Here is a 21,512-nt window from a genome sequence, read left to right on the forward strand (position 1 = left end):
CCCATTTCACAAGCCTCGCACTTCCGGCCTTAGCGGTCTTTGAGTACGCGGCCCTTGAGGATCGTTGAGGCTGCAGACCCTGAATTGGGATACAGCCACTGTTGCTTGCAGAGGTTTCATGTTTTTCCTATTTCACTCTGTAGGGAAGCATTCAGCCATGTTCAGGAGAGGAGGTTTTGCATTAATCCCAATGTGGGCTTTGTGCATCAGCTACAGGTAAGCTCATATTTTAACCTTTTAGAATATCCTAATACCCTAATAATCATACTGTCTGCACATGACTGTAATTGGTCTGTATTAATAATATTGCTACTACAGCAGATTCACTGTGCCCCCTTCATTTTCCTTTGAAAGAAAGGCAACATTTATATGATGGCATTGGATAAAAAGTTGCATACACAGAAGAAATACAGAATCACTACAGCCTGTGTTGTTATACTGGTTCATTTTGCTGTTTTTGCTTTCTTGTTTTTTCTTATTCGAGGCTGCAGAAATGATTTTCCCATGTTTCCTACCATATATCATCTCTCTTTAGTCAGCCTTGGCTGGCCACACAAGTGGCTTGCTAACTTAGTTGGCATGTGTACTTGTTGTGTTTTCAAATTAAAGTAAATGTGTTATCACACAGTTATTTTTTATTTTTTTTACTCCATTAACTCAAAACAGAAATTGTGGCATGGGCTCACGAATACTGCCACTGTAAAGTCTTTGAGCTTCATTAAGTAATTAACTGAGCGTGTAAGAAGTCAGCCAAGAGACAAGCAGTCGGAGCTTCAGGCACGACTGTGTAGCTGTTGTCATTCCTGTGATTTTTACAGCGGTATTTAAATTTGATTTGCTTTTAAAGGAATATGAAGCAATCTACCTAGCCAAACTGACCATTAAAAGGATGTCGGTGCAGTTGGACAGGCCGTTCTCACTACAAGCTGGGATGCCAGGTTTGTATTTAACATACCCAGTTTTGGAAAGAGACACACGTCCCATTATTTCTTGTTATTACTAAACCAATGCAGGTAAAGCATTTGGTTACAGCTTTAGCACAGCGGAAATAATAAAAAAATATTTCATGTTAAAGAGAATTCAAAGCAGTGTCGATGGGTCCATTGTGCCATTTTGGCATCCATTATCAGACTTTCTCAGGATCATTAACTGGTGATGTGGTAATGGTGGGTTACCGTACTCATTTGTAAAACGCTGCTTGATATGATGTTTGACTTTAAAGAAGGCTTTCATTAGGGGAAAAAAAAAAGCTAGCTCCATTGTGACTCATTCTCAACTGATAGCATTCATATTTTCTTTGGGACTTTATTACTATTAAACACATAACATTCAGGCATGTGTAGGTCTAGGACTGACTCATAATTTCCCTCAGTTATAATTTATTGGTCTAAATCCCAGCGATTTCACTTTCCACAGGCGACAGTGTTCACGTTTGGAGATTATAGGCGACGGACTTTGTGTTGCCGTTTTGTGATTGTTCATTTTCTTTTCTATAACAGGAAGCCGCAAACGCAGCCTGGAGGAAGATGAAGATTTTGGAGGGATGCAGGTCACAGCTGCACAGAACGGATGAGCTTTGCTGATAATGTTTGCTGTGTGGCAGAGTGCACTCGATTCTTTTCTTTCTTTCTTTTTCATTTTTAATGGGATTAAAAATGTAAATATTTGAACTTTTTCTAAGGGGAAGGGATCGGGCCAGGACAGGAACTACTCATGTCTGAGACATGGAGTACTAAAGGGGACTGGGAACAATTTGATAACTCCTTTCTTTCTTTCTTTTCTTGAGCTGTATGCACTGATGGGGGACTTTTTCTTTTTTGCAGTTTTATAGTATTTAAAGCATTTTGCATTTGCAGCGGGACAGTATTGCAATAATGCACTTTCGATACTTGAATTTGTGTAGACGAACAGGTGGGGAAAGTTGGCAAAAGGGAAAGTAGCCAAGATATTTCCCAGTTAAGGACATGAGAAGAGGAATAGCTACGCCTTTATTTCGGGAGTAATGGGGTTATGGACTAATATCAGACTTAATATGGGATAGTAAGGAATAGAAAACTCACTGCTTAATAAAGTCCTGAGTCCTGTTCAGCTGCGTCCTCATTTCTGCTCTTCACTGCTTTTATTAGATTGCCAATAATAAGTCACATTTAAGATTCCGCAACAATAGTTACTGTAGGTCACTCTATAGTGATGCTCGATAATTAAACATCAGCGATGTTGAAACAATATTGCATTAAGAGCATGATGGAAGCTAAATCCCCGTTTTAGTATCATTTCCTCTGATTGACTAGACCTGATACATTAATCTCAAGTGAGAAGAGTATGGGCTGTTTCTTCATGATACAAAATCAGTTTTAACTGAGGATAAACTGATTTCATTTATCCCAGCTGACTGGGTGAGAAATGCACCTTTGAACAGGTTGCCACTCCAACACTGGACTAACAGTGGGACAGTGCCACACCTACAACCAATTTCAGCATCTTGCCCAAAGACTTCACTTCAAGACACTGGAGAATCGGACACCACCTCAACCACAGCATACCAACGTTTTTGAATTCCACCACCATCCTGACCTCCAAAAACAACACTCCAAATATCTCAAATCAAGTCTTTAGTTAAAACATGGAGCTGCCTTTTTTGTAGAAATAAAGCAAAAAAAAAAAAAAAAAGACCTTAGGCCAAAGATGATTTTATTTGACTACACGTTTTGAAATAAATTACATTAAATATGTGCCCCCTCTCTCCAGGATAAAAGAATTATAAAACTTAACTAGAAAAGCTTAAATAAGAGTTAATTTAGAAAAATCATTTTTACCCACTTCCCATTACAAAAACCGTTAAATGCTTATCCCATTTGGCAACTTAAGTCAAAACTTAACAGCATGTTAACAACTTAACAGTACCTCAAAATATTTTTCCTCACTTAATGTGAAACTTTATAACAGTCTTCATCGTAGTTCTTGTAATTTAAATTTGATTAGTTACCCAGCTACACATAATCTATATGACACTGCATCTTGTACCAAGTAGGATTAAACAAAAAAAAAAAGTAAAACAAATCTTTTGTTCTAAACAAGTTTAGTTTTCTGGCAGCCGTCTGTCAGTTCAATCACAATCTACAATTAATTCTTAAAGCATATTTGGTTTTGAAGTTACCTTGTAGAGTTGTCTGTTACCTGTAGATTGTTTTACTTACATAATAAGTAATATAACTTCATTTGGTATCATCCTGATCTCCCACATAGCTGTCATTACTTACAGTTGCATGGAAGTCACATATATAAACTGTTCTTTCACTGGTACATGGAAAAGAAAAACTTTTAAGCAATTTAAAGAAAGAAAATAGTATTTTTCTTTCTTTTCTAGATGATGAGATGTCAGGTCCACCCTGGTGAGGTAGCCACGGTTACCAAAAGGACAAGGGATTGTGTTGCACTGAGCTTGAACATTTGTAAATGTTTACTCGAGTGTGCTGAAATCATGATGAGTGTTCATGGTTGACTCAGCTGTGACACAACAGCAACCTCATCCACGGGAAGCTCCAGTTCTTAAGACATTCTGCAAGTTCTGATTATCACCGGGCATGCAAAGATACAGTCCGTTTTTCCCAAAACAGATTTTTGTTGTTCTTTTTTTTTTTAAACTTCCGTTCTCAGTCAAAAAATCGACACTGCATGTAGGTCTCGTCTGACGCAGAGTAGCCAAACTTCTGGTAAAAAGCCACGTTTTTGGGTGCACATTCAAGAGTGATTTTATAGCAATTCAGTTTTTTGCTGAGAAGAGTAAGAGTCGCGACTAATCTGTTGGGATAAAGAAGAGAAGTGAAAAGTTTTAAAAGCAGAAATCACAAGATATAAACTATTCAAAATATAGAACTGTCTTTTGATATGTTGGGCAATATGTGAAATATTAAAGACAAGCCAAAGCCGTGTCTTGACTCACAGTTTGCCCAGCTGCTTCCCTCGGCACACATCGCTGACGACGACCTCCTCCACCCGGCCTCTCTACAAATAAATACGATTTTAATTTACTAATTGTCAAGATTAATAAACATATATGTATCTCTACAATGTAAGCTGAGCTTTCCTAGTAAAGGAAATAAGAGCGCATTTTGATTTGATAAATTAAATAATTATTAACCAGTTTATGACCATATACTGGGTTAATAATTAAATATTAGTGTTGTAATTACCACTACATTAATCAGTAACTTTTTTACGTAACTGGTGATAAGGAAAACACAGGGAGAAAAACAACAAACAAACAGTTGTGTACTTGAATATACACAAATTTGTGTAGGGTATACTGTACTTTGGCACAGGAGTGGATGAATTTGTGTTCAGTGATCAGTGTTGCCGTGGCCACGATCTGACTCAGATTTGTATCCTCCACCACGATGACATAGTAATCCCCAGTCTTCTTCATGTGCTCAAAATTCTCTGTCAAAAAATAAACAAAATGTGTGTTTATGAATCATCACTCATACTTTAATTAGTTTGTTTTCTAGGATATTTCTTTAAATATATATGATCTGCTGTCTAAGACACAACAATAGTTGTGTTAAATTGAAAATTAGTCATTCACCGTTAACTGAGTGTCATTCAAAATGACACTCAGTTAACAGTTTATGTTCTAAACTTAATTATCTCACTTTTAGAATATTTATAAGGCAAGTATGACTTACTAGTGAACTGCTCTGGTGTGACATCGCCTGTCTTGGTGAGCTGAGATAAAACCTTGAAAAATCCTGGAACGAAAAAGAATAAAGAGTTAGTGAAAATTTCTGAATTTTAACCCATCTCCTGGGAATTTCTGAGATGTTTCATATTATACCCCAAGAAAAAAAAAAGCATACTGGTGTGGTTTATGCTGTACAGACTCACCTCTGTTGAAATCTGCCATACAGAGTGGCCTCAGCACCAGGCCTTCCCCTGGATTGCATGGTGAGATTGGGGGAGAGAATGAGGCAGTGTTGCTGCTCCAGTCTAGCTCCCGAAGCAGAGAGGGCTCAAAAAGTGGAGTCTCGTCCAGCAGCATACCAAAATCTCTGAATGGAAAACATGCACAGAGAGATGAGTTCAGGGACACACACCCAAACAAGTATGTGGGCAAGGCAGTACCCAACTTATTTGGCTAATGAATTGATACAAGTCATAAAAATCAGGCTGGACTGAAAGAGCGTGTGCTCTGGTCATACAGAACTTTGACCTGACAGTTTCACTTGTTAAAACGTTTCCTCAGGGTTCACAGGTATGCTTCGGAGGTTGACAAACCAGCTGACACACCCGCGTACAGATAATGATACGTTTCCTGATGATTCATGATCTGTTCTCCAGGACAGGACCCGGGGCCTGACCAGGATATGTAATATGAGAGGGCTTTACAGAGCAAGGGAAGAAGGTAACACTGTCGCTGTTGCTGATGGGAGTCACTCTGAGACTCTCTGCGACAGAGTTTCCTACTTCTACCACAGGCGTCCTAAATCTTGTTTCCATGGCAGCACCATAAAACATTACCCTTTTACAAGCGTAATCGTTTCCCGGTTGAGCACGGCAAAGAAATGAGGGCAAACTGCCCATGTTCACTAAAACAAATTACAGTACAGCGACCACAATGCTTTAGCTAACTAATGTGACGTTAGCTAGCCAAACGAAACTTGGGTTATTGAAACATACTTTGCCAACTAACCCGGCAAAATACAGGCGTATGTAAACAGTGTTTCCCCTATACTCTTAAACGTCTACACGAGGCTACCTTCATGTAAGAAAACTTATACAGCCGAGTTAGTGTCGGAGCTGTATCCTCACATTTCATACCAAATGCTAAATTTAGCGTTAGCTAAGCAGTTAGCCACCTGGCAGCTACTTACCAAGTAAAAGCCAACACAGCTAGAGATGGTCCCTCGGAATCCCCACAGTGAAATAACCTGCAATGGTCTTCTCTACTAGTTTTGAATGAGGCTGCGCTACATCATTGAGCTGAACACTGTGGCTGCCTTCAGCATTCATTTCCGCTTGGCACTAGCCCTTGTGTATGACGTGGCAAAGATGCAGAGGCGCAACCAACTGACGTCAATTGATTAAAAGAAATCCAGATGCCAATAGTTTTCCACAATACATCATGCATCCATGCTTTGTGATGGGCTTGTATACTCTCATGAGAGTTTTGTACAGAAATACAGTTGTTTTCTGTCAAAAGGAGCACAAAAAACATACTGATGTGGTTTATGCTATACATGTACTGCCCACTGGCAATACGTTTACCAGCTGTAGTTCAGATCCATGTGACTGCATCGCCGCACTCTAAGAACAATAATGAGCTGAACTAAAATGGATGAAACAAGGTCTTGATGGCAGAAGTATTTTTAACTCTTCCCTATACTGCCAGTATGTGTTGTTTAATACAACTGAAGCACTGTCACTCATAATTATACATAAATATTATCCAGTAAGCTACAGTTGTGATCAGAAGTTTGCATGTAATCATTATAGATATCTGACCACTCTTTCCGGCAGAATTGGAAAAAATGTTTATTTAAATGGGTTGATCACCTGGCACAGACCTGGCTTTTAAGTGTGGTCTACAAGTTTTCAGTAGGATTGAGGTCAGTGCTTTGGGAAGGCCATTCCAGAAAGTTGGTGCTAGCCTGCTTTATCTATTCCAAAACCAGTTTTGATGTGTGCTTGTCATTGTTATCCAAGTTTCAACCATCTTGCTGTTGATTTCAGGTGAAGCTGATCATTCTGGAGGTAGTCATTATTCCATCCACTTTTTACAACCACTGTACCACTTCCACTGATAGCAAAACAGACCAATTAAAGAAAACCTTTCTCTATTTAACAATCTCAACCTCACTTGTTGAACTTGGGAATTGAAAGGTTAGGCTGCACTATTAGGACTGGAGGTTTACATCTGTAAAGTAAAGCCAGAAATCCACGTTGTCTCAATAAACAGAAGAAAAAGAAAACCCAGTAAACAAAGGATACAAACCATCATTTGTTAAAAAGCTGTAGAAGCTGTTTATTGAGTCTTTTATATTAACATATTTTACAAAAACTAGATTTACAGAAATTATCCATAACTGAACCATCTTGATTTAGGCACAAAAATACCAGAAAGCTCAGTCCAAAAGAAAATATTTAAATTCTGATTCCATAGTTAATGATTATGAAAGGTAATCCATGCATAGGAAAATATATCATGGATTTTAAAAGTTGCTAAGTAACTGAATGAAAACCAAACTGTCCAGTTTTAGGTTGTTTTTTTTTTTTGTTTTTTTTTTGTTTTTTAATTTAAACATGTTGAATAATTAAAATCTTTAAACTAAAATCCTATGCTGTATCTTATTACAATACTCAAAACAAAAAGTCTGAGCAATAAAATGAGCACACAAAGATAACAACACTTCAGCTTTAGTGGAAGTTTGTGGGCTGTTCTTTGGGATAAAGTTGAAGAAAACATAATCACTTTTATAGATGCATGCATATCTCACCCCAAACTGCCTTTTTTCATTGTAATGATAGAATTCAAACACACTTCATCATTATATCTGTCGATATGCATCAACCAGCTACAGATTCAGTGAAATATACCAATACCCAAAAAGCCTCTACGGCTACGTTCAGTTTGCACAGCTGTACATTTTCCAAAAAAAAAAAAAAAAAAAAAAAAAAAAAAAAAAATTAAAAACCAGCAGGTGATTATGTTCCCCCGCTAGTGTAATTTCTTAACTAGTATTCAATGTAAATAGACAAAGGCCAATCAAATAAAAAACCCGAAAAGTTTATTCATGAAGATTCTCAGTCATTCGGGTCGCAGAATATTTAAACAAGGAGAAAACCAGTTATTTGCTAAGAATTTCATTGGTTTTGCTACATATGCAAGAGGCAACACAATTTCTAGCAAAAGAAGAAAGGGTTCACCGATAAAACTGACGAAGCCTCTTGAATTGGTGGCAAAACAAGCAAGTTAAAATGCACCACAGAAACTCCATCTGTTGCAGACTTGACAATTTTTGCCTTTCTCAACAGATAAAGATGACCGACACACCCATTAATCAACAGAATAAGATATTTTTACCACGCAGAGGTTCCTGTAGGAAAGACACCACATGTAACACTCATTGATCATAATGTAATACATCCCTATTTTCTGCATATGCATCGCAAAGGGACCGGTTTTGGGAAAAAAATTTTAAAAAATTTACAGGCCCATTTCCCCATCTTGTTAAATAACAAAATGCAAACAGGTGATATTACACACTAAATAGAAAACAACCCATGCGGGTGAAAAGAAGAAAAAAATAAACAACTTTGTTTGCAGCATTTTTTTCTGATAGAAACATTCATTTGTGACAGAAAGGCTGAACAATACTAAAGTGACATTCTCTTGCGCCTATGTAAGAAATAAGAATGTGTTATTTTGCCTACACTTAATTCACAGTTGAAACTCAAAATAACACACAGACACATCAGATGAGTTCCTCCATCCAGAATACAGAATTTTCTGCCATGGGCTTAATATGTGAAAGGAAAACCAAGACCCATATAACAGCTTTATCTACCAATGACACCTTCAAACCCTTCTCATAAACATCTTCTTGTAATAGTCTTCTGAACGCAAAGCATGCTCGTTTTTTGACAGCCAGTCTGAATCATGACAGCTGCTGACTGTCTATTGAAGCTGGTGGTTGCATTGTGTGGCACATGTATAGAGGGCAATGCAACCTTGCACCAATCAATATATAGATCATATTCCAAATACTAGGCTGAATTCAGTGATACAGAGGCTATTTACAATAGTCTCACCCTTTTAGGCAGCCTCAAAACCGCTCCACGGCCATGTCTGCAATGGTTTAATTTTTTTGTGTGTTTTGTTTTATAGGTGATGACCACTGACTACACCAAATGGGGGAAAGTTGAAATAGCTCTTGTCAGTGCCTCTTAGGGTAACAATGTACTACACCCTTCTGCTGAAGCCAGAATCAGGGCGCAGGGTCCTGTAGGTTTTGTAGACGTCTCTCTGCAGCTGCCGCCATGGTTCTACGTCTCAGCACAGTTGAGTCCAATTCTGGGCCATCCTCCTCCTCCTCCTCCTCCAGTCCAGGCAAATCTTCATCCTGATCCTCCGAATTTTTGTTCAGATATTTCCTACAGGGATGCAGAAACAATGTAAGGATACAACAACAAGAACTAAAAACCCAAAAGAACGGGGAGGAAACAGAACCAGTAATCCTTACTATTAGTTATCACAATGTTTCTCCTAGAATTAGATACTTTTAAAAAATAATAATAATTTACCACAAATGGTAAGGTCCACAACTGCAAATATATGAGTTCTTAGGGGTTTTTGTGTTTGTTTTTTTAAAAACACAGAAATAAGTCAATACTACATTTCCAGTGCCAGAAAGTCAATTCTGTTTATCTGGATATAGTGTTTTCAGTGATTTTATTGCCCCACAACTTGACTTGGACTGCAGCTTGCAATTGTAGCCCTTGGTCTGCTTTGTAGGATGACAGTGTGCAACAGTGAGCTAAAGCTCCATTTCCATAAGAACTAGCACCACACCTGCTACACTAAGTCAACTAACACAGAGGAGATTAAAGAATAGGGCTGCCAGGATTAGTCGACTAGTCACGATTACGTCGACGACTAATTTTATAGTCGAGGCGTCGTTTGAAGCTTTGTAGGATCCCAAAAGAAGCAGGAATAAGTAGTAGGATTTAAGAGTGTAATAACGGACTGAAACAGAAGATGGCAGCACTGCATGTACAAGGATGCCAGCTGCCGTTAAACTTCGAAGAAGAAGAAGCTGTCTCCGATATCGTAGTCGTGTCCAAATTCAGGAACCGCATCCTCCTGTGCCCGCATTTGTAGGCCGATTACGTTACAGCGACACGACGAAGACTGTCCAAATTTGAAGACTGACAAATGCAGCCGACAAACGCGCCCTTCATTTCCCCAGATTTGAAGGATGGGTCTGGTGTATACTTCGTGGCCCAACCTATCCCAGAATTCATAGCGCAGTCCTACTCAGTTTCCAACAATGGCAGCAGCTAGTTAGTTTTAATATTACTCTTATTATTCTTTCTGCGTCACAAAATAAACGTTTAACATATTTTCAGGCGAGAATGTAGCTGTGTAAATTTCAAATATCTGCTTGGTTTATCAAGACACCACATATTTTCAAAAGCGCGCTGATGTTTTCGGAGACGTCTGTTACCCAGTGCTCGATAGCTGGCCGGGGTTCAAGGCTCACTAGAGCCAGTGAGAACACCGGACTCCCAGCAAATTGTTTTCAAACCCACCGCCTTCTTTTGCTACTCAGGTTAAACATATATAAGTCACTTCGATAACTTAAAACTGTTATTGTTTGGCTTTTTTCAGCATTTTATTTGTTCCTGAGTAAATCGGTTTGGCTGAGATTAAAGTTATAGTTTTTACACAGCTGAATAAACGTCAAGCAGACAACTGATGTGTGAAGCATGAGATTCTCTTGAATATACTCTGGTGTCCTGTTATATTTTAGATAGCAAGGAGCAGAAGGCTGAGTTTATTAAACTCCACCGAAACAATCTGCAAATTTCATTAAAATTTAATAAACTATCATCTTGTCTTTAAGTTATGTGCTAACTAAAAATAAACACTTAAAGCTGTAAGCTAATGATAGTTATATAAGAGCAGATGCATGCTTGTGAAATAAGCTGTACGTTTTACGTCCAACGGATGCATGATCTGATTAGTCAACTAATCGCAAAAATAATCGGTGACTAGTTGACTATCAAAATAATCGTTTGTGGCAGCCCTATTAAAGACACCATAAAAATACACCTGTGATTAGACGGCCAGCAAACAATCGACAGCTGCAGCACAAAACAGTGGTTTAAGAGCCTGTCTGGGGAAGCAGTTGAATGAACTGACTGTCAACACAATGGCAAAGCAGCCAAGCTGTAGGAAGGGAAACTTAAATTTTTCAAAATTTAGACTTAGAAAGTGACATTTTAACATCCAATTTATTCCATCTTGGTTGAAAGAGTGATATAAACTCATCTCAAAACCCAGTATTAAACAGGCACAGAAGTAAAATGACATAGACAGCAGTATAGATAAGCTCTGAAATAATCGGTTATACACTTGATACTGCAGAAGAGATCCTTTATACCCATTCAGAAGCGAGATTGAGAGGCTGTTCTAATAAATGGTGGAGAAAACTGATTAAAATGTAAAACAAGTGTTTTGCATGTGAGGGAAGAAACATGAGCAGTCTGTTTAAACATGTGCATCTATGTGTATTCAGGCTGGGTGTGACACAACTTGAATGTGTAACATACAAGTGTAAAGATGAACAGTTTGACTGCCTAACCTGGAACACAGTTAATTAAATTATAAGAACTTGAGTTAAAGACTAAATATAGTCAACCACATACACAAAAACATTTTGAATATAAAATGTGGAAAACTCCAATTTGTAGAGGAACAACCTGCGTGCTTGCTGAAGCATCTCTTCTTTCCTCTGCTTTAACATCTTCTGCCTCTCCTCTGCAGACTTAGAGAAGCGGCCTCCTCTAACCTCCAAGTTGTCAGATTCACCCTGCTCAGCTGCTCCACTGGGCCCAGGCTGCTCATCTGGTGCAGCATTAACCTGTAAAGGGGCTCGCTCTATGGCCTAAGAGAGGACGACAAACATAATTTTGAGTTATTAATTTTAAGAAACACACAAAACAAACTAACAAGGAAAACTAAGAGCAAGGCATGTCTGCAGAAATCCAAAAATAAATAAAAACTGCACTTAACATTTAACCCCAAGATGACTGACCTGCGTAGGGAAAGGCACCTGGATACGTCCCTCCAGGATGTTGTCAGTAGTAACTTCCACAGAGCGGGTCAACTGTAAGTCTTGTAGTACCAGGTAGGATGGCACCTGAGGAAACATCTCTTGAATCTGATGGGCCTGATGAGCACAAGTACATAAAAAGCAGAGTGAGATGGGGAACACTGGTATAAGTTACAGTATATGTTACATTAAATTTAGTTGTTTTTAAGCCCAAGCAATATTTGAAGTCATAGACACTGACTAAGACATGGAGTGAAGGCTGCAATAATAAGGCGGCAGCAGGGATTTTATGTAAATAAAGTTGTTATAGCCCTAGCAGGGCCTCGTGTGAAATTGACCTCGTGTGGGTGTGTCCTGGCATCTCTCCTGCCTTGGGTGCCACCCTTTTTGTACAGCTGACTCTAAACAGCATTAAGAGTACGATGAGGTGAGAGAAAGGTGAGCTCTCGTGCCGGAGATCCTTTTTCTTTTTTAACTTCTCAGTTTGGTGATCAACTCCTGGGTTTTGTTGTTTTCCTTCTTTAAAAGACTATTTCAGCATCTGTCCCTCTCTGTTAGTTTAATTACTAATAGAAACATTAATGAAACCTTTAATTTAACAATGCTGCTTTCCCGTCTCCTTTTTTCAACCCGGAAACCTTTTGTTACTTTGCCCACATCCCCTGGACTTTTTAGGAGAATGTAACAAAAGTTTTAAGATCATCAGCTGTCTAAAAAGATCTTACAAGTTTAAATATTAGCCTCAACTTGCAGTCTGTGTATCCTTTCTCTTAAAGACAACAAATTTCAGTAAACTCGAACTCACCATAGCCATAAGCTGGGAGTTATTTGCTTGAGCAATGCCCAAGATGTTAGTAGTATGCATTACTTCTACTGAGAAACTGGGCAGCCAGCTGGCGATACGAGATCCTGTAAGACAAATGCATGGATTTTTAATTTTAGCTGTGACACAGAGCCCATCAGTTTTAGGTCACGTGTCCAGCACCCTTACCATCAAAGTGGAAGAAGTGATTGTGTTGGTTGATATGTGGTCTGGCATCTGGGGGGGCTCCAACTGGGCCAATGTTGTCCTCCAAACCCCCACCCTGCTGCGGGCTTCTTGCTTGGCCCCCATCCCCATTAATATTAAGGGATTTCCGACATGTGGGACACGACGTGTCCTGCTCAAGCCATGAGCGCAAACAAGAGCTGAAGAAACACATATACATACCCTAAGTAAGTCGCCAGTCTGAAAACTTGACATGTATCTTAGGGGTCAGGACAAATTTTCTACAGCTAGGCTCTATGCAGGGCATCTTACTGAAGCTCAGAATGTATATCAGAGCTCACAGCAATAAACATTCAAACAAGCAAACTCTACTACAAAAGCTAAGAACTGCTGTGCAGTCTAGTTTACACTTCTCTATGTAAATCTTTTAAGGATTTTGGGAACTACCCTAACGGAAGCTTCAGCCTTTAAATCCTGCTAAATCCAGGATGCCGATATTCTCCTTGGCTCTCTTTTAGCATTGTTATTTAGGTACATAACACAAATGTTTTCTCAGGACAAGGATGTCAAATTAAATTTTACTTCATGTGCTGGACAACAAAAAGCATTGCATAACTTCATGTTTGATAAAATAACAACTCCAAAAATGCCCCTTTCAGTAAGTATAAAAAGTATATTCTGTAGACGTTTGCCTGAGCCATAGCATAGTTGTTGTTTTTTTATTGTTTTTTAAATCCAAAACCATAACAATATCCCTAATAATTTTCCAGACATTAGAAAGTAAAGCAACTTAAGCCTGAAATCTCTCAAGTGGAATTTCCACTCAACTGTGTCAGTATAGGCCACCACTGACAAGTACTATTTCTAGGGTATAGCACCTCAAAGCAAAGGCAGATAATCCCAACTATAAGCAGTAAAAGTAAAATTATTTACTTGTGGAAGAGATGACCGCAGGGCAGTTTGCGTGCTGTAAGCATGGCATCCCAGCAGATGGCACAATCATCATCATTGGCTGCCAGCTCCTCTGCAGTAGCAACAGCAAATCTGCACAGAGTTCATAGTATATGCAACTATTAAGTAAACAAGTAATGATTAGCAAAAGACTGAAAGCGCACACATACACACACACACACACCTTGTCTCCATGTTATTGATGACACGCAGGTAGTTCTTATGTCGGCGGACACGGCGCTGCACCTCATGGAAGAGATATCGCAGCTGCATGAAGATAACCAAGCTTGCCATGGACAGCCAGATATTCCCGAAAAGCTAATAAGTGAAATGTGCACACAAAGGTGAAAGATTAGTGGATCAGAAAGTCACACTGGGACAGGAAGTGTTCAAAACATGACAGCCATACACTCAGTCATACTGCATCTTACCAGCATATGGATATGGTGCATTAGGTCAAGAAACAGCATGGCCAGCTCCATTATGAAGTCTGTGTAGTAGACATATGTCCCCTTACTCTCCCAAGTCCCTGGATGGTTCAAATCCCAGAGATGAATTGAGTATCTGGAAGAGTAAGACAGCTCTTTCAGTTCATGAAATGCTGGTGACTTTTAGAAGATCGGTGGAGGCAAAATACTGCAATAAATTAAATGTGCAACAATATACTGTATGTGGTACAATAACGCCAAAAAGACTGAAATTCAAGGTTGAGACAGAACTGTTCTGAGTAACAAAGAAAGAAGAGTTATGATACGGTTCTGATTTCATCATAAGATGTATTTAGTTAAGTGAGTGAAAGTAATCAAAAGCTCAAAAACAAAACTTGCAAAGGTATAAAGAAACATCTTTAAAGGGAAGTCACCATAAACATTATTTTTCCATGCACCAAACAACTGTACTGCAACAGACAGCTGTTACCAGCCAAGGGAGTCAGTACTGTATCCAGTACTGATCCAGGACCTTGGCCCATCAGAGTTGGTGGTAGTTCAATATTAGGAACCCTCTCAAAGACAAAGAAGCCTTTCATAATAGAGCCAATGGAACCAGAGGAAAACAAACAGTTTTATGTGCTAAGATTATCCCAGATTCCAAATTTGCACAGGCTGTCATCCATGCTGCAGTGTGTCTATGAGGCTGCACAGAGACTTACCGCATGATGACATGTCCAGTGCGTACAGTCACCAGCAGACACTGAGGAAAAAAGTAAATGTGAAAATGATGCAACTGTTGTGCTCTGCTTTCTACACAGACATTACAGTCTAAAAGAGATAGTTTAAACTCTCATTTACACTAAACTCGGTGGTTTTGTTCACTCACAGACAAACTCTTATTTATTCAACATTGTTGACAGCTTTTACAGCAAATAAGATTTTTTTTTTTTTCCATTCACAAAAGTGCAGCTGCAAACTGAAAACACTGATTATGCTTCTGCTTCTTCAGGAAACATATACATGAGCCAGAATGCACAACACCAGCAAGAAGGAACCCACAAATGAAAAAGTACTCTTATAATTCTGTGGTGGTGAATCAGAGTCACATTTTAATTGGTTTCTAAGTTCATCAAAGAACTGCATTGATACTGAAAAATGTAAAAACAATTTTGTCCTCTGGAGGGATATCATCTACAAAGCATGAGCACCTATTTCACTAAGTAATTACATGAAAATTAAGGTATTTTTCACTTTAACTGCTCCAATTATTCTCAACCAATCCTGAGTTGAACAAGAATACAAAGCAAATGCATGCTGAGAAGTGTAGTTAGCAAATGTGTATAAATAAATACCTGCACCTAAACAAAAGCTTAAATGACATTTAAAAAAAAAAAAAAAAAATCCATAATCATATGTGTGGCCAAAACTTTCCCACAGCTTGGCTCCAAGTTCTCACCTCTGCTGCCATGAAGGAGAGCGTGTGCATGCCATGAGAAGCTCCCAGGAGGCCGCAGACCACAGCCAGGCCACAACAGTCCAGAAGCAGGGAGACCAGCAGACAGAGCACACGCACATGGCTGTTCATAGGTGTGGATGGGGAGAAAGACAGCTGTGGGGGGGGGAACAAAGGTAAATGAGTATGCTGTGCTTCTTAATTTTTTCTTCTTATGTCCTAAGATTTCTTTTCAGTGTTTATGCAAGTTAAAGATCATTTCCTCAGGATGACCTTTGAATCCCACCGCAATACATTTTGTGAAACTTTGTTACCAAAAAGACCCAGCTATAAATTAATTTAGTGGATATGAGTAGACAAAGGAAGTATAACAATGATTTGTCAAAGAGTGGAACATTTCACTTAGATGCTCACAAGAGTTTTAAGAGGCTCAGTAAGACACTCAATTTTTACTGTGACATACTGAGAGAAAATCCTGCATGTACTCTTCTAAATATTACACAACCCTTTTCTATCAATAAAAACGCCTCTCACACAACCACTAAATATCTAAGCATTAGCACAACTAAACTTCTAGCAAAGTGTAAATAACAAAAGATTTGCACATTATTATAGATTACAACTAAGGTGAAAAATATAAAAACCAGCTGCTCGGTATCACAAAGACCACAAGGTTTCCAAGCTAAACCTTCAGCACTACAACCTGCATTTCTTATCTTCACCCCAAAGCAAGAAACCACAGTGACAAGAAGACAGAAACGTGAAACAGCTGGGCAAATAATGGACTACCTCCAACTAAATTTACAGTTAAAGTTGAAAGACGGAAACAAAAACAGCAAGAGGAACACAATCACATCAAAACGAAATGTTTACAATATGGCAGGTTGAAATAATCTTCTAGTATACTAAGGCAGCCAGCATTACATTACGTCTAACTTTGAATGTCTAACTGACATTCAAAACAACTTAAACCTTGTTTTAAATGTCAGCACTTATAAGGTATTTAAATGTGACATTTTGTTTTCCCCACCATACAGAACACAGTCTGATAGAGAGATGTTAGCGTAGTAACTGAAACAGTAGTCACAGTATAAAAAGTTTTTAATAGATCCCAAGCTGAAAAGAGTACAGTTACACTGTGTCTACTGAGGGAAAGCACACTTTTTAAATAAGCATTTATAGAAAGTGTACAGAAGTATTGCTCAGGTGGATAAATCTGGCTTAGTGTTTAATATTCAGAAACAGTTAGGCAGGAAGAGAATTAGATTTGGCAAGCTTTGCATTTATTACATACATACTGAATTACAAAATAGACTGGCACCAGTACCCATGTTCAAGTGCAGAATTAATATCTAATATAGAAAATCAAAATCTTTAAAATAAAAAACACCACACACAAAACAAAATGAGGGTAGACGACAAAAAACTGTGTTCCTTTAAAGCACAGAAGCAAAAAATCTCCTGTATATATACACTTTTGCAATTAAGCTCATGATCCACGAGCTTGCCTAACGCCACACTGACCATTTCCTATGATCCAAATAGGAGGGTAATATGGTAAGGACATTGATATACTGTTTCTAACTGATATTTCTTAAGTAACATGTGACTCCTTTCGTAACAAGCAAGAGTTCAAAGAGCTGTGCAGATATCTGGTAAAGAACAAGTAAGGTATATCACCCATAATTACTCTGAGTGATGCACTACTCTCCGATAAGCCACTGAAATGACACGTGTACTTCAGAGGCTTTTAGGCTGCATATACATAATGGGAAAAAATTCTTAAAGCCTATATTTAATCCTATATCCAATAAACATATTGCTCATTTCTTTTCGTTATGAAATCTATACAACTACAACATTGTTAGCTAATGTAGTTTACTCGAACTGTGATCAGATAATCACTGACTTTCTCAGTGGCTTAAGTACATTTCCTTTATTTTTCAGCCCTTAGTTATCATAAATCTAGCTGTTCTCAAGTCTGGCTTCCAACAAATATGAAAAAAGGAACACCACAATTAAGATAATACTATTATTATGCTGCACCCCATGTAAAGAGGAAACTTGCATTTTTAATGATCTAGGGCCCCCTTTTCTTTTACACTGGTTTAAGTCTCCTCAAGTGCCCAAAATCCCCGATCCCCACTAGGTTACAGAAGGTTTAGTTATACTCCATTGAAAAAACAAACACAAAACTTTGGAAACAGCTTGGCTCAAGGAGTCAAATGGCATAAAACAGAAAGAACCACAGACAATAAATGCAACGCGAGTCTAGTCATATTTGTCTAAAGTGATGCTTAGATTTGATTTTATTTAAATATACTTTTATATACTTACATATTCAAAGCGATCCTTGCAGAGCTGAACCATTAAGTGGAGAAAAACGAGTGCAGAGAACCACAGACACCACATGACCACCTCCTCCACTGTCTGGACGTTCAGTACACCAAAAATGAAGATGAACTTGTAGAAAATGAAGTTCCAGAATTTATCTTTCAGGTGCTGATGAACCATAAAAAACAAAAGAGGAGACATGAAATGAGATGAGTGACCATTTGCTTCTTGTTTGAAAGAAGTAAAAACAGCTGTAACAACACAGACTTACCTGCTTCTCACTGACTCTGAGTGGGCCGAACACCACATACTGAATCATTTTAGCAATTAACATCAAAGAGCAGCAGAATGTGTTCACTAACACCTGTAGGTGTGCAGATAATAAGGTCACCATTAGTTTTTGTATGAACTTCATAATCACTTCACACATTGCACTAAAATACTCACCCACACAAAGAGACTGTCTGTGACAAGATACCACAGGACAGTTGTTGCCAGTTCTGTGTTACTAATATCATTCTTTAGAAGTTCACGCTCCACCTCGGAGGGAGGCTGTGCCTCATCCGTTTCCAAGGCCCCAAATCCCGGGTCAGTTACTGTGGTGTAGGCACTGAAGATGCTACCAGCAAGCAAAGCCACACTCAGTGCTGTGTAGGTCTGCAGGCTGGGCCAAGGAAACCTCTCCAAAAACAGCAGAGGCATTGCAATCGCAAGCTACGAGTCAACTTCTCAGCTTGTTAAAATGGTGTCAGTCCAACAACCTGTGAAGGCAGTGGGGACGTTAGGCCAACTTTACGGGACAAAGAGTAAATATTACGCAAATAGAGCAAAGACAGGAGGCGATAGCAGCCATTTCGGCAACGCACGAATTTTGTGCTTTAACAACAACTTGGACACAAAGTGCAAATGTATCTTTTTAATTTTTAAAAAGTTAGTCTTCCCCCCCCCCCAAAAAAAAAGAATATGCGTTTACTAAACATTTTGGCTTTTTGGCTAACCCACACTCAGCCGCCAAGCAGTGCTAACTTCCTTTTAGCAATAATTACTACCGTGTTTATTTAAGTGGAATATTAATTAAATTAGTCAAAGTAAGTAAAAATGGCTTATCATCATCAACGAGCAACACCTTTACGGAACAAACGGGAGTTCACTCACGTAACATTAGTTACTTATTTGGCTAATGTTACCTAACACTTAGCCTAGTGGTTAGCTAATGCTAGCCACCGTTAACAACCATCAAACGCTAGACTTGCATTAAATGGTCACTTACAGTTTGTCACAGATTTAAATAGACACAATATCCGGCTTTCCCTGTTGCAGTCAGTGTTGAACTTTTAGTCCTGTGGCACTGGGAACACGATACTTGACAACATCGTCATGTTTATTTCACCGAGCAGACAGCTGGCTGAAAGCTGAAGCAAGGCTTCCCGTCTGCGCAGCGTAACAGCGTCATCACGACAACTTTAAAGTGACGGTCATTACAAAATAAATATCTTCATTCAGCGGCGTAATTTAACAAATAACTCGTTCCCCCGTGATTACGAAAAAATGTTTTTATATATTTTGCTTTAATCTTTTGATTATATTCTGGAAAAATAAATCAGTGTGTAAGCTGTGGGAGTTTCCAGAACACGCAAGAATAGAAGTTATTTCTTGGGATTGGGTGTATTTTTGGTGCAAACAACAAAAATAGAAACGACTTCACCTCTAGGCTAGTGTTTATAGTACAATTATTTTTACATTTGAAACCATTTTGTTGTACTTTCAAACTGCTTTTAGTGTGTACACACGCTGAGACACTTTATTGCACTGCATTGTTTATACATTTCACAATGTTATACTTATCCCCTTAATATCCTGTAATTTTTTTATTGTTTTTCTTCTTTGTTTTCTGTCTTAAAATATATATTTAGTATGAAATTTTTAAATATTTTAGTTGTTATTTGAAAGTTAAATGTATGCTTATTGTTAGTTATTGGACTTCAGATTCGTCTTACCGCATTAAGACATTTGTTTTATTATATTTTATTCACATACTTAACTGTATACCTTTCTACATATTTAATCTGTTTGTTTTTAGTAGCTGCAATAAAAAAAAATCTAAATTGAAGATAAATTAAGCATTTATCTTACCTTTGTTTTCTGCGTTGTGTATATCAAAACACTAACCTCACATTAACCTTGCATTTTTCAAGGTGTTTTGTGCAATATCGGTAATGTCCACAAAGAAAAAAGATTAAACTATATTTAGTATAGTTTTCCTTGAAATTGCGGCACTGAAGCTATATGCTTAGATCTGTTTTGTTGTTGTTTGAAGGTAATATAAGGTGATAACGTTTTCAGGAATTTCATTTGGCATATGTAAAGTAAATTCGTTAAAAGTATTTATAATTTTTAAAAAAAAAGAGATTTCTTTTAGTTGTACAATAAAAGGGAAATATTTATATCTAAAGTGTTTGAATGTATTTGTTACGATAAAAGAAATTAGTTCCTCTGACTTTGGGTGATACTTACAATACCGCCCAAAGTCCACTGGAGGTCACTGTTTCTTCACTGAATTATATTAAGACAGATAAATACGCTTAGATAATGTCATCGTTCAGAAATTTACCATACATGTTCTTTTACATAAATTGTGTAACTAGTTAAAGTTTCCTCAAATAAATCTGATAAAAGAGTGGGGTTACTGATTATTGATTATGTAACCAAATAAGTCCGTGCAACGAGGGCATGTGGTTAGTTTGCCAGAACAGCAGAATTTAAAAAGGCAATTTATCATATGTCACCCAAGTCACGCAAGTCCACATATGTCAGCTCCACCACAGTTTTATACCGCATGGGCCAAAAGGAAAGACAGGTTTAACATGATATTATTGCCTAATCAGTTGTAGAACTAATACAGCACAGTACAGGTGCTGTAACACTGTTATTATGATCCGCTTGAGGAATTAGCTTCACTATGACTGTCAAAAAAAACGTTTCAGTTGTGTAATGGCCTGACTTTAAACCCTGTTTCCGTTAACAGTGAACCTGTTATGAGAAATGATTTGACCTCACACGTGTGATTAGTTTCAGTTCATGAGTTTAACATTTCTGCCAAACTAACTACAGTTTGATACAAATTTATTTATCAAATTTGCTCAGTTTTTGTCATTACAAATTTAGCAATAAGTGACATCTTCGGGTATATTTTTCTAATTATGTATCTACAGGTTTTAATTATTGCCTTCGGAAGACATACATACACAAAGAGAGATGTGTAACATTTCCATAGTTTAAAGGCAGTTTAAAGACAGTTTATGAGGGCACAGCATTGGGGATCAAGTAATCTAGTTAATCTAATATATCCCACCCACTAACAGATGCTATGATGAAGCTATAATCAGTTGTCATACTCTTATCCCAGATTGTTGTATGGTTCACTTTATGTGTATTCATCACTCGTCCTCATTTCTTGGAAGGCTGACAAATCTTTTCTGATTTACTAAAGTTAAAGTTGACAGTCTCACCTCATTTTTTAC

At 38.0% G+C, this 21,512-nt stretch overlaps 3 protein-coding genes across 3 annotated transcripts in view; 1 reads left to right on the forward strand and 2 right to left on the reverse strand.

Moving 5' to 3' along the window:
• Window positions 1-2,246, forward strand: part of styx (serine/threonine/tyrosine interacting protein) — a 6,789-nt gene extending 4,543 nt beyond the window's left edge. The window contains exons 9-11 of the mRNA XM_005733343.2: window positions 144-216; window positions 848-938; window positions 1,500-2,246. Of these exons, the coding sequence (XP_005733400.1) occupies window positions 144-216; window positions 848-938; window positions 1,500-1,573 (238 nt within the window). The 3' untranslated portion in view covers window positions 1,574-2,246. The remainder of the gene's footprint in view (window positions 1-143; window positions 217-847; window positions 939-1,499) is intronic.
• A 428-nt stretch (window positions 2,247-2,674) lies between these two features.
• gnpnat1 (glucosamine-phosphate N-acetyltransferase 1) lies at window positions 2,675-6,048 on the reverse strand. Its single transcript, XM_005733344.1, has 6 exons — window positions 5,871-6,048; window positions 4,885-5,048; window positions 4,686-4,748; window positions 4,313-4,440; window positions 3,944-4,005; window positions 2,675-3,801 (listed from the first exon to the last, which is right to left on the reverse strand). Exons 2-6 carry the CDS (start codon window positions 5,036-5,038, stop codon window positions 3,654-3,656), a joined length of 555 nt encoding a protein of 184 aa, XP_005733401.1. The 5' UTR covers window positions 5,039-5,048; window positions 5,871-6,048; the 3' UTR covers window positions 2,675-3,653.
• A 1,236-nt stretch (window positions 6,049-7,284) lies between these two features.
• LOC102206381 (E3 ubiquitin-protein ligase AMFR) lies at window positions 7,285-19,450 on the reverse strand. Its single transcript, XM_005733345.2, has 14 exons — window positions 19,262-19,450; window positions 18,439-18,752; window positions 18,263-18,355; window positions 17,995-18,159; window positions 15,661-15,813; window positions 14,924-14,964; window positions 14,205-14,337; window positions 13,958-14,091; window positions 13,756-13,866; window positions 12,826-13,022; window positions 12,640-12,743; window positions 11,817-11,951; window positions 11,482-11,666; window positions 7,285-9,150 (listed from the first exon to the last, which is right to left on the reverse strand). Exons 2-14 carry the CDS (start codon window positions 18,691-18,693, stop codon window positions 8,985-8,987), a joined length of 1,872 nt encoding a protein of 623 aa, XP_005733402.1. The 5' UTR covers window positions 18,694-18,752; window positions 19,262-19,450; the 3' UTR covers window positions 7,285-8,984.
• Window positions 19,451-21,512: the final 2,062 nt, after the last annotated feature.

This window comes from Pundamilia nyererei, unplaced genomic scaffold (assembly GCF_000239375.1).
Source record: "Pundamilia nyererei isolate P.nyererei 1_Seehausen unplaced genomic scaffold, PunNye1.0 scaffold00051, whole genome shotgun sequence".
Lineage (NCBI taxonomy): Eukaryota > Metazoa > Chordata > Actinopteri > Cichliformes > Cichlidae > Pundamilia > Pundamilia nyererei.

Coding starts and splice junctions, on each gene's coding strand:
- LOC102206381 (XM_005733345.2), bottom strand. CDS start 18,693: ATGCCTCTGCTGTTTTTGGAGAGGTTTCCTTGGCCCAGCCTGCAGACC. Junction 18,160..18,262: donor TCAGAGTCAGTGAGAAGCAG/GTAAGTCTGTGT, acceptor ATGGTTCATCAG/CACCTGAAAGATAAATTCTG. Junction 13,867..13,957: donor ATCAATAACATGGAGACAAG/GTGTGTGTGTGT, acceptor AACTCTGTGCAG/ATTTGCTGTTGCTACTGCAG.
- gnpnat1 (XM_005733344.1), bottom strand. CDS start 5,038: ATGCTGCTGGACGAGACTCCACTTTTTGAGCCCTCTCTGCTTCGGGAG. Junction 4,441..4,685: donor CACACCAGAGCAGTTCACTA/GTAAGTCATACT, acceptor ATTTTTTGACAG/AGAATTTTGAGCACATGAAG. Junction 3,802..3,943: donor GGGAAGCAGCTGGGCAAACT/GTGAGTCAAGAC, acceptor TTATCCCAACAG/ATTAGTCGCGACTCTTACTC.